Source organism: Netta rufina (assembly GCF_964035555.1).
Source record: "Netta rufina genome assembly, chromosome: 5".
In the NCBI taxonomy this organism is placed as follows: domain Eukaryota; kingdom Metazoa; phylum Chordata; class Aves; order Anseriformes; family Anatidae; genus Netta; species Netta rufina.
In genome coordinates, this window is record NC_140128.1 from 55019239 (window position 1) to 55031409 (window position 12171).

The 12171-nt window shown below is 46.9% G+C and overlaps 1 protein-coding gene across 3 annotated transcripts; it reads right to left on the bottom strand.

Annotated features, from left to right (window-relative positions):
* Nucleotides 1–1876: 1876 nt before the first annotated feature.
* On the bottom strand, nt 1877–9479 carry CKB (creatine kinase B). Of its 3 annotated transcripts, none has more exons than XM_084286974.1 (8): nt 9417–9479; nt 7834–8021; nt 7203–7357; nt 6336–6468; nt 5287–5458; nt 3684–3807; nt 2742–2931; nt 1877–2159 (listed from the first exon to the last, which is right to left on the bottom strand). In XM_084286974.1, exons 2-8 carry the CDS (start codon nt 8009–8011, stop codon nt 1981–1983), a joined length of 1131 nt encoding a protein of 376 aa, XP_084143100.1. In that variant the 5' UTR covers nt 8012–8021; nt 9417–9479; the 3' UTR covers nt 1877–1980. The 3 variants fall into 3 exon arrangements, with proteins under 3 accessions (XP_084143100.1, XP_084143099.1, XP_084143101.1); XM_084286973.1 differs by lacking the exon at nt 7834–8021 and adding an exon at nt 8475–8687 and having other exon boundaries at nt 9417–9475; XM_084286975.1 differs by lacking the exon at nt 9417–9479 and adding an exon at nt 8475–8566.
* Nucleotides 9480–12171: the final 2692 nt, after the last annotated feature.

The following is a 12171-nucleotide window of genomic DNA, read 5'->3' on the forward strand; positions in this document are numbered from 1 at the left end:
TGATCACCTTTTTTTTCAATCACTTGCTGCAAGCTGAAACAAAAACACAGAGGGAACACAGCTAAGGTGGTGGGTGGCAAAGAAAATCAATTAAATAAATGTTTTCTGGTTGGGTTCAGGCATTAAAGACTAGATTGCCGTTTTCACTATAATTTGTTAGCCAGCTCCAGCTCCCACCTCAGACTGTGGGGACCCAGGTGCTCAAACCAGAGGTGCAGCAGCTCTGATGGGCTAAGGAAACAGGATACACAAGGAAAGACAGTTTTATTAGTCCAAGTGACATACATTTAAAAAAATAGGCAAGTTTTCAGGCACCTCCTTGCATTAGATAATTGCTGACTGCAGTAACAATGCTGTGTTGAAGACAGCACTAATTTAGTGGTGCCTCTCTGATTACACGATGCAGCACCAGCTGTTTGCTGGGTGTCCGTGGAACAGTGACACGAAGCACAGCGAGGAGGATCGAAAAAGTACACAGAACTAATCGGCTGCTTCTGGCACCGTTTTCCCTCCCCTGCTCTTGCCAACCTTGTGGCAACTCAGAAAGGACTCAGCACAGATCAAAATTCCTACATGCGATCTCCTCTCCTGCACCCAGCTAAAGTTGAATCATACAAAAAGCTGCATTTTAAGACAAAAAAAAGTCTCATCTGAGACATTCACTCAGCCTTTAGCTTGCCCCAGCCAGAGCCATCAGCTCAGCGACAGCACGCAATCAGTGCCTTAGAAATATCACAGCTTCTACAAAAGCAAGCTTCACTTATCTCCACAAGCCTACATAAAGCTGCTCCCTGTAAAGCTATTTATCAGCCTTTCAGCACACTCCCTCTGTAAACCCCAGGTGCTGAGAAAGTGCTCTGCTTCCCAGGTCACATGAGCTGCAAAAGCTATTTTTCCTTAGGAGTCCAATGCTCCCAGTTTCTGAGAAAAAGAAAAAGTTGTTCTTGTGGATTAATAAGGTGGGTATTCCACACAGCAAGCACACGTAGACTGATCGCAGTCCCCCTGGAGAACAGACCTACTTGATGCAACACTACAGTTTGACACCACAGAGAAGAGCCTGAGCTTGCAAGCCAGACCAGAACTGGAAAAAAAAATATCCATTTGGTATATTTGAGTTGACTGTGCTGTTCTGCTGGCTCAGACCAACAAGAAATAGCTGAAGAAAGCAGTGCTTTTGCTGTTTTCCTGTAACTAGCTTGCAATCCCCATCTCTTCCTTAGTTAAACCCAAAGAGCTCAGATATAAGCATCATTTTGGTCTGAGCTTCACCTCACTTTCAGCCCCAGAAGAGCAATTAGCATTTACACCAAGCTTCTGCACATCGCCAGAGATTAAAGGACGTGATCTTTTTGCAAACTAGTTGAGTGGAGGTATTATTACAGGCTGAGGTCTGACCTCAGAGCATTGCCCCGCAGCCCCAGGAGGACCTGTCTCTGAACAGCAGCCCTTTGTACCCAGCTCCATTTCCCCTCCCTTCCAGGAGTCAGTCTGGCTTGCCCTAGTCAGGCTAATAACAGTCTACGCTTGCCATGAGCAGATGCACAAGCTGAAGCCTCCGAGGTAGGGCAGGTTTGGAATGACTCATGTTTAGCACTAGTTCTCAGGTTTACAGCAACTGCAGTCATGTTAAAGGCTCGCTTTTGACACTGCTGCAAGCACACTCAAGCAGATAGACTGCAGCAGTGCAGCCAGGAAGGTGTGCAAGCACATAAAAACAGCCAGCTTAGCATAACTATGAAAATCAAGCCCCTTAAATCTCAGAAGACATTCAGTTAACACATCTAACACAGCATCAGGCCAAAACAACAGTTTATTTCATTTTCAACAACATCTCAGCCATCAAAAAATAAACTCTAACACAGATGGATGGAAGACTTCTCTACAGTGTAACTAAGTGGGCTCTGACCCCAGGGGTTTGAATTGGAGTGACATTTTATTATTCATCCAATAAGTTAGGAAGCATGAGAATAAAGTGCTTTATTTCTGAGCTGGTATGAGGTCATCAATGGACTGGCCTTTCTCAAGGCATTTTTCCATCTCAATGAGCAGCTTCACACCATCCACCACCATCTGCACCAGCTCCACCTCAGAGAAGCCAAGGCGATCAGCATTGGAGACATCAAACACTCCTCCGACAGCAGCTGTGTCCACACCACCTGGAGCAAGAGGTTTAATTAGTACATGACCACTGCTTGAGCCAGTAAATCTACCTTTCTTCCCTCACCAGCCTGAGGTGGGAGCACAGCAAGACAATTCTCTACAAGTTGCCACCACCTCCTCCTCCCTGCAGGGAGATAAAGCTACATGTGACTAAACATGAGCCACTTTGAGCACACCATTAGGTGAGCTTTTTAATTTTTTTAATCCATGAGTAATCTAACCTGTGGCCAGAAGTACGTGCTGTAGCTATTTCCCAGTCACAAGTTCAGTCAGAATTCCCATCCCTGCTCACAACAGGCCCACCAGGTCCACCTTATCTGGAGCTCAGAATACCACAGGGAAGGATATGCCTAGGAGTGCTCAGAAGCTGGATATAAGGTTTAAGCAAAGTATCTGCATCTCCACCTCTTCAAAACTATGACTTTAAGGCTTGGTTTTAACCACGTGCCTTCAAAGGCTCCCTTCTGGACAGTCACTGTCAGCATGAACCAAGACCTGGCTTTGGTTGGAGCCAGGCTCTCGCTGATGCCTGGTCAGAGGCAGCCTGACACAGGCAGCACTGCACCCTCACTTCTCACCTGTGCCCCGTTTCTGCAGCCGAAGCTTCTTGAGGACCTCCCCGAACTTCTCATGTTTCCCAAGGTGTGGCAGCTTGATGTGCACACCAGCACGGAGCCCCGTTCCCAGGTTGGATGGGCAGGTCAGGATGTAGCCCAAATGCGGATTCCACATGAACTCATGGTTTTTGGACTTGAAGAGATTTTCTATCTATAAATAGAGAGAATGAATGTTTAGAGATCGTTCTCTGCCTGAAAGATGTAGGTCATCCATTAGTGCTCATTTACAGCTCCAGTTGCATAGCAACAGCCATAACATTGGAGCAGCTATTTCAGTCAGTCACATAAGCCCCCTCCATTTGGGAAAGAAAGTCACCAACAAGGGGCTTTTAAGGCCTTAGCCCTTCTCACTGCTGGGCACAAGATTAAGCTTAAGCTCCACTACAAAGTCTTAAGTCACTATCTACTGGCAAGCTTGATTTAGTGCACATTGAACTGGCATCTCTGTTAGGATTAAGGAAGGAGCTGGTAAGGCTCAAGTTGATATCAAGACCAGATGCTGAGAAAGGCATTCAGCCTAGAAACTTCAGTCCATTTTTGTCCATCCACATTCAAGCAATTTCTCCTCCCACCCAGGGTCTCTAAAGGCTGTGATTTATAGAACCATGCAGAGATCCTTTAAGCAGTTTAGACACTCTGATAAGGGTATCAGATTAAGATAACTTATTCTACATTTCATAATGCTTTGCCAGTACAGACATTTTAGAGCCCTCACAGCTGAAGACCTCATCAGTGTGCTCCTGGAGACCCCAGTTACAAAGAAGCATCCTGTGGAACAACAGAGAAGGCTCTGGCAACACAGGGTGACTCCTCTACTCCCAGCTTGGAAGAGTATGTATTGTCAGCTCAAACTAGAGAAATGTTTAACATTTACACCTACAGCTCAGTCAATATTTGCTTTACCTGTGTTAGTCCAGTACAGAAGCGAGTAAATACTTCTTTCATGTTGCCACCTTTCTGCATGGAAATAACTCTAAGGTGATCCTCCTCATTGATCCAGACAAGGAAAGTCTTGTTATCATTGTGCCTAGGAGACAAGTGTCCATTTTCAATATAGATATAACAGCACCAAATTACTCATTGCAGTTGCTTTCAAGACGCCTCTTTAGTTGCTCCTTCAAAAAAATATTTTGCTTCTTTTACTCATCAAGAAGCTAGGAGTTGACCTAGTACTTTTACCCTGCTCTTTTCATGAGGTGGTTGGCAGTGGCCTGTATCTAGACATGTCAGAATGAGTAGGAACCATAACCCTGGCTAGTGTCATGTATGAAAGCCTAGAATTCAGTTAACCAGCTATTTTGGTCTTGAGTTTACAAATTTAGATTTAGTTTGGTCAGAGTTTGAAGGAGGATGATTAATGCAGACACTGACGCAGCCCAGAACACAGATGTTCATAAGGACACCACATTGAGAGTGTGTAACCAAGACTTATCAGAATTTTTATCACATTCTGTTAGGCTGCACTTTGTACTTATAGGAGAAGTAAGGAGAATTTCCACTCTTCATGTAGAAGAAGGGCTTTTCAGAGATGCTATAAAAACCTCCAAATGACAATGGCCACTCTACCTTAGCTTGCAGCTGGTCAATACTCATCACACTAATAATTTCCCAGCCTGATTATGATCAAGAATTAACTAGCACCTGATGAAAGTTATTTATGTGCACTGAGACTTTACACTTCAAGCCTGTACATTAGTCATGCTCAGATGACAGCACTATCTGGTGCTTGCATCTGCAGGTAGGTGATGCAATCTTAAAGGTGACCTACAGAAACAAAGCATGCTTCCTCTGAGCTGTGTTGAAGCAGCTACAGTAATAAGCTTGGAGTGTTTCAGCTGATAGAAACTAGCCCTTAGCTTACAAGGGAGCAAGTTAATTATGCTGCAGAAGCTCCAGAGGTGCAGAGTTCTATGTAGGTGACCCACATCTAACAAGCAGAATCCTTCTGCTCCACACCTCTGCATCGGTCAACTCATGCCATTGAGTCTCTAGAGGGGGGGAAAAAATATCACTGGTACAGGTAAAGCCAGCCTAGTCTGGCATCAGTGAGTTTCTGCAAGCAGAAGCAATGAGACAGCACAGGAGCAGCTACACAGCCAGTACCAGGTTTCAGCTAAGCCCATGCTGTGGTTTGTCACCTTAAGTTACTCTACACTCTTAAGATGAGAAACAAATGCAGGGGTACATCAACTCTTAAAAGTGATCTACTTTCCTAGGCTGCTTTGGTTACTGTCTGGTGCTTCACAGACCTGTGCTGGATTGTAGGCTCTGCCTACAGGCTAGCCCAGCTGGCTTGTTCCTACCAGCCCAATGCAGTGCATGCTAACACTTCTCCAAATTCTGCTTTTAGATGCAACTTCCCCAGAGGACACCACAGAAGATTCTCCTTCGATTCAGCAGTATGAGCTCAGAGCCTGCCATTCTGCCCAGCAGTATTAGCCACAACTAAAATTTCGAGTTTTTGCAGGGACTTCGTGCAGCTCCTTCCTTCTGGGCATACACTCACCAGATTCCCCTGGCATCAGGCCAATCTCGTGCCATCCCAGATGCCAGCAGCAGAGGAGAGACAGGCTTGTCGAACAAGAAGTGATCATCAATCAGCTGCTGCTGCTCCGCATCCGTCATGTTCCGCAGGGCATAGTACTTCCCCTTGAGATCACCTCCCAGACTACCCAGAGCTGAAAAAAGACACTTTTAGGATGAAACCAAAGATGACGAACATTGCCAGCCTTTTAGAGGCTGCATTCAAATTATCTGCTGGTTTTGGTTCCTCCCTTGCTTTCATCTGTGATGTCAATGCCTTTGTGGCACTGCAGAACTTTAGGCTGTATCAGATGATTTGTCTGCACCTTCCAGGCTTAAACAAGTCGCCTTTGTTCTCTTACATGCAGTATGGGATCCCTACAGCTGCTGAACTGTAGAAGTAGAGTGCTTTCTTCCAAGGAGAACCAAGGTCACAAATACAACAAGCAGTATTCCAGTCAAGGACTGTTACTCTGCCCTTGAGAAGTTTTGGAACCGTGACAGCATCAGTCTCCAGGAATGCACCTTGAGAATCTCCTTCCCTCTCACTTAAAGGAGGTGGGAAACAACAAAAAACTGCAGCTAAGAAGTTCCACTGAAGACCAGAGCTCACTCTAGTCAACTGCACCCTTGGAGCAAGACTACGCCCCTAAGCAAGCTGAACCTTAATGAAAGTCAATTAAAAGCAGCCACAAAATACTGTAAATGTGACTCAAGCCCTGAAGTTGCTACATACCTGTTACATTTCAAGCTTGAGCCATGATGAACCAACCTCTTTCCCCACATACATAAAAAAAAAAAGCTTTCAAGATCAGCAAAGGTCAACTTAACAGAGTCCAACTTCCCTCTGACATGTGCTCTTGCTCTAAGCTACAAACTGTAATGCTGATGCAACTGGAATTCAAACTGCTGTTTTCAGGGAGAGCTCCGTGTTCAGGCTAAGCCTTGAGGAAGGCAGCCTGTGCCAGCTGCAAGGAGCAGCTCCAGCCCCGATGTGAGTAGTTCCCCCTGACCACCGGGTTCTCACTTTACCTTCAACAGAGAGCTTTTCAATAGCCCGCCTCTCTCCTCTACTACAGTGAGGGGGAAGACAGAATCCACGGATGCTCCTGCCAGTTCTGACACGAGAGCTGAGCACGTAATTGGGATCCAGGTCATCACCACCCTACAAGATTAGGAAATCGGTGAGCACAGCCTAGTTGCCAAGTTACTTACCCTAAATAATGCAGCTCCTGTGCATTTGGGCGTACACCTTATACTTAAGACTGACTACTTGGCCTCTGAGCAGACAGATTTGGGGAGCATTTTCTTCAGCCTTAGCACAAGTATCTGTGTAACACAACCCTAGTTCTGAGGCTAGGGCTACCAAGTACATGCTAGAAAATCGGGACACCATCAGGCCATCAGTTTTACATTCTAAGACCAGCATCTGGGCTTGCTACCCTTTTAGATCTGCAATCCAGAGGCATCAACATAAAACAAATCCTTGTTTAGGTAGCTGTAACAATGGCTATTCTATAGTATGAGACCACCAGCTGATTTTTAGTATACAAGACCATAACACAGGAAGTGTTAAGGTTTGTAACACCCCTTGATTCCTGGGAATGGGCTGTTTAGCTCGACTACAGCCAAGAGCTGTCAAAAATACATGTTCAACATGTTTGGCATGGCCTCTGCTGCAGCAGCCCATCAAGCAAGTCTCTGCTGTGCGCCAGCCGCCTGGTTCTACCCAGCTATTGAAACCCCACAGCAGCATGCTCTGAAGTAAGACTGCACTGGGCACACTGCCTGTCAGTCCACGCAGGGTGAAACTGAGAGGACAGGGTCTGAGCAATCAGTTCAGACAACCACCAACAGCTTTACCCAGGCCTCAGACCAGCAATTGATCAAGATGTATACCTGCAGATTAGCAGCATTCAGGTCGGTCTTGTGTTGATCAGTTGGTTTGTAGCCACCGTGCCTGTCTTCAATAACTGGATCAAAGAGTTCCTTAAACACTTCATAGGATTCTTCATCGCCAGCTACGCATCCTACTGTCATTATGAAGGGATGGCCTGGAGTGGTAATAAAGTCAGAAGAGCTAAGTTTGGGTGATGTTTGGCTGTACTCCAGAGCAGCACTAACCAGGCAAGTTCTTTAGTGGTAGGTCTAGTCACTTAGAAATGCATTCTCACATAGGAGCAGCTGAGAGACCCTATGTTTTAGGTTTCATCCAGTCAGTCAAAATGCAGTGCTATGGAAAACCATAGCTGTTGCCATTAAAGCACACTTTTGTCAAGCTTTGGTTGAGGACAATTTTGCACAGCACATCCAATTTTACTAGCTAATTTAGACCAGCAGGCAAAACGATACCTAAACAATGCTTTGCTCTAAGCAAGCACGCATCACTCTGTTTGCTCAGCTACAGACAGAACTGCATTTTTGTAGCCTGCTCATAAATACCACCTCCACAAGCCTAGTTTAAGTCACCGTATTCAAAAGCACCAGTTACTTTGGCTGGTTCACACAGAATATTCTCAACGCATTTTACCAGGATTATCAACCCCAGTCTGAATGACATCATCCAGGGTGAAGCCACTGGGCGTGACTCTGTCTCTCAGTTTCTTGTACAAATCCAGGGTTAGCACTTTGGCCATGTGGTTGTTGTGGGTGCTCAGGTCCGGGTACTCCTCATCGGGAGGCAGTCTCTGATTATTTAGTTGGGCCATTTTGATATTGCTAGAGTAAAAATAAATACTGTAATGTTAACACGTAAACGCATCTGCTCCCCCTTTTTTCATAGAAGTGCTACACAACATCACACATCCACTTTGGAATAGGACAAGATCCGACCAGCCGGGTAAGCCCACACAGCATAAGAGAACTTCCCCCTTCCGAGCTGTGTAAAAATTAGAACAAGCTTTTTTTTTTTTTTGGTTCGGATTTAAAGTATTTAGCAGAGCAGTTACATAATTGAAGTGTCTGGGAATTGATGTGTCAGATCTCAGCAAGGAACATGGCTTGATGGAATAAGGCCCCTTTTAACACGGCCGTGCCTTTAGAGCCGTCCTGCGGGGCTTTACGAGCTCTGCCTCTCGGCAGCTCGAGAGCCTTGGGTGCTGTTGTCAAGAAGCACTTCCAGGAGCGAGGGAGAACAGATCGTTATGCGGATCTAACGGGCCCGGCCGTTACCTGGGTTGTCAACCCCAGTCTGGATGACATCATCCAGCGTAAATCCACTGGGAGTCTGTTTGTCCCTCAGCTTCTTGTACAGGTCCAGGGTCAGCACCTTGGCCATGTGATTGTTGTGGGCGCTCAGGTCGGGGAACTCATCGGTAGCAGAGTGCTTCATCTTCAGGAGGTTGTGGCTGTTTGAGAAGGGCATGGCTGACCCTACCGCAGTCACTGGGGGGGAGAGAGAGAGGGGAAGGCTGTCACTGGGGGCTCGGCGAGCCTCCCCGACACCCAGGGGAGGACGCCAGGCACCCAGCAAGGTCACCTTGGCTGTCATTCCACCCGTGCCTTTCACACCTTTGTTGTCACAACACCTTCCACCAAAACAAGGCGGGATAAAGAGATGGGGAAAAAAAAAAGTTTTCCACCTTGCCCTGTCCTTAAACATCCCGGCAAGGGCAGCACCGGTCCCGGCTGCTCGGGGGTGCGAAGGGACGAGCCCGGGGGGGGACAGAGCAGCCCTGGGGGGGTCCTAGAATGGCTTGGGGGGGCTGGAGGAGCGTTGGGGGGTCTGGGGAAGCCCTGAAGGGGGCCGGGGGGGGCTCCGGCAGCGCCCGCGGGGCCCCGGTCGGGCGGAGCTGCCTGCCCCGCTGGGGAGCGGAGCGGTGGGAGGCGTTATACAACCGACGGCTCCCTGGGGGGACCTGGCTGGGGCGAAGCTATGTAACTACCCTGCTAAATACCGGGTTAAGCCGGCTTTACAGCGGGGGCGCCGGCCGCGGACCAGCCCGGTAAGCACCTGCGGCGCGCCCCCTGCCCTGCATCCCCCATCCCGCTCCCCCCCGACACCCTCCCAGCCGCACCCGTACAACACAAAAGGAAAAAAAAAATACTTTTTCTCTTTTCTTTTCTTTTTTTTTTTTTAAAGCCTCAGGACGGCTCGGCTGCCCCGGGACTTACCGAGGGCTCCGCAGCCAAAGCAAGGACCTCCGCGCCCAGCTCCGCACCCAACCGCTGCCCTCGCCGAACTGGAGCCCCGGCGCTCCTGCCGCGCCCTTTTTATATAGGGAGCGAGCCACCGCCCCATTGGCCGCTATTTATAGCCCATTCATTCCATTGGGCGAGGCGCGGGGGGGCGGGGCCAACGGCTGGTCGCCGGCCGCGGCCGAGCCGGCCGCCATTTTGCGCGCCTTGGGGGCGGGCGGCGCGCGGGGGTCGGCGCCTGCCTGAGGCCGCTCGGTCCCTCACGGGGCTCCGGGCACGAAGCCACCGGCGCCCCCCGTCAGCTATGGGGCGGAAAATGTCCCCAAAATACGGTGCCTCTGCACAGCGAGGCGGGCAGCGAGGCTTTCTGTTGAGGCGTCGTGCCGTGGTTGAGGGTTCAGTGAGGTGTAATTATCCGCCGCCCCACAAATAACGGCTCTGTGGGGCCGGGACCGGCGTGAGGCGCGGTGGCAGCGAGTAACGGCCCGGGGGCTCGCCCCACAAAGCCTCCCCGTGGCTGTTGGGGTGCCCGTGGGCCAGCAGGGACCGTCACTGAGCAGCCCCAAGGGGTGGCCACTGGCCTGTCCTCGCCTCCAGCCCTGGGCTGTCTCATTTATATCTGAACTTGGACGTGTGTTTATTGTGTAACATGCAGAAGGTCTCCTCCTTCTGCCATATGCAAAAAGGGAACCCTACCTTTTATTACAGTGCCTGGTTTCTCCCTGAAGACAAGAGCAGAAAGGCTGGGATTTGACCCCTCAGAAACTCACCTTAAATTCATCAATAGTTTGCAGGATTTCTCTCAAAGCTATGACATGGCTGAGAATTTCAGTGTTTACTGAAATAAACGAAACGATCAACTATCTTGATGTGTTTTTCACCTTCACATAACAGTTTCTTTGAAGTGCAACAGAATCCATGCTTATCTTCCCATCCAGATCGTGTATTTAACCAAATAAATGCAGATCTAAGTCACGGCACTGCTTTGCTTCAGATGAGTTGTGTCAGAAGACAGCAACAGAAACTCTGTTCCCACCTCCATTCTTTCAGCACCACAACCAGTACCCTCATCAAGATGGCCAGAAGTGTGAAGCAGTGCACAGAATTGCTTAGGATTAAAAAATAAATAAATAAATCATTACAAAATAAAGCAGAGACTACCTCAAATAAAAATGTGTTGTGCTTGGCTGCCTTCCACGTTTCCAAGTTACTCCAAGTCTGATACACCGAGATGCTGAGTGTACAGATCTCCGGCAGAAGTCAAAGGCGCAGCATCTGTGCAAGTCTGGTCTCTTATCTCCCGGATCAAAGAACAAATCCTCTCTAAGTCTCCTCTGCCTTTTTAACCTCACAAAGTCTTCCCCTAAATTTTACTAGTTTCACACATTGCTTGTACTTCAGAATAGTGTAAGTTGCAAGTAAAAACATTCATATGCAAGTATTAAATGGACGTGAGTGTAAAATCATACCCAGAATCCTCATAATACTTTATATTCCTTGATGATCTTGGTTGCAACTTTTTTTTTCCAAATTCACAGGGAGTTCTGATTAAGGATTTTTTTTCTTTTTTTTTTTTTTTAACATAAACCAGTTATCATTTTTAATGTAGAAGAATACAAATAAGACTAAGAACAACTTCTACAATCATATTTTCAAGTGTTTTTCATCACAAAACCCAAAAAGCATTACCACAAGGAACTGAAGGCTCCTTTTGTCTTATCCCATAATCTATTGCCACATGCAAGAGAAGCGATCACCTGTTCTTTACTATAATTGTTTTATAGATTTGTGGAGTCAAGGTTACCTCCAGAACCCAAATCCAGGGATTCATTTCTGTTGATTGGATACGCTCTTTCCCTCCCAGGCCTGCAGAACAGGGAATACCAGTCATTTGAGTTATTATAAGCCAGTAGTGTTCTCAATGTGCCATTCATTATAGCACTTCCGACACAAACAGACACCTCTTCTTCACACAACTTTTATCTGAAAAAAGACTTGTAAAGAGAGTCATGGTGGCAACATAATCAAAATATATCCAGTGTACATGTTTAATAAACACTGCACCCCCTATCCCCTTTTTCTCACCATTATTTGTCAAATTTCTAAAATTCACTAAGTCAGAAGTGGCTATTACCTCACTGGGTTTTATTCAATGCTTTGAGATTTGTTGAAAACTGTGTGTAAACTGGATCCTACCTTCGTTACAGCATCCCATCCCGGCTTCCCTAGTGACTTAATTATAGATGTTGTGCTGTGTGTCAACAGCCTCTGATCAACTGTTTTATCTAGCTCATCTGCTCAGAGAATACTTTCTTTGGATAAGCCTGTATTGCCTGTTGGACTGTGATAAAGGCATCAAAATGTACTTTCCATGCTGGGATGATATCAGTGCATACTGACTCGTAAACTACGCTGCAGCTTGGCAGTTTGTGATGGAAAGGTAGAGTGATTACTCCAGAGATCTCTGCAGTAAGCTTTAACAATGAAGAATTAAGGGAAGTTAATCATGGGCCATGAAGCTAACTTCCTAAGAGGCTTAATTATAAATGTTATGCAGTGTAGGACTGCAAGAGGAGATGGGTGTTGGCTAGTGAATGTGTCTTCTGAAATTATTCATGTGAACGTAAGATGAACCTGAAGAAATATGGTATAAACATCTTCTTGAATATCTAGAAGAATACTTCCAAATTAGGAAATAGCAAGAGAAAACAGTTTACTACATATAACTGAT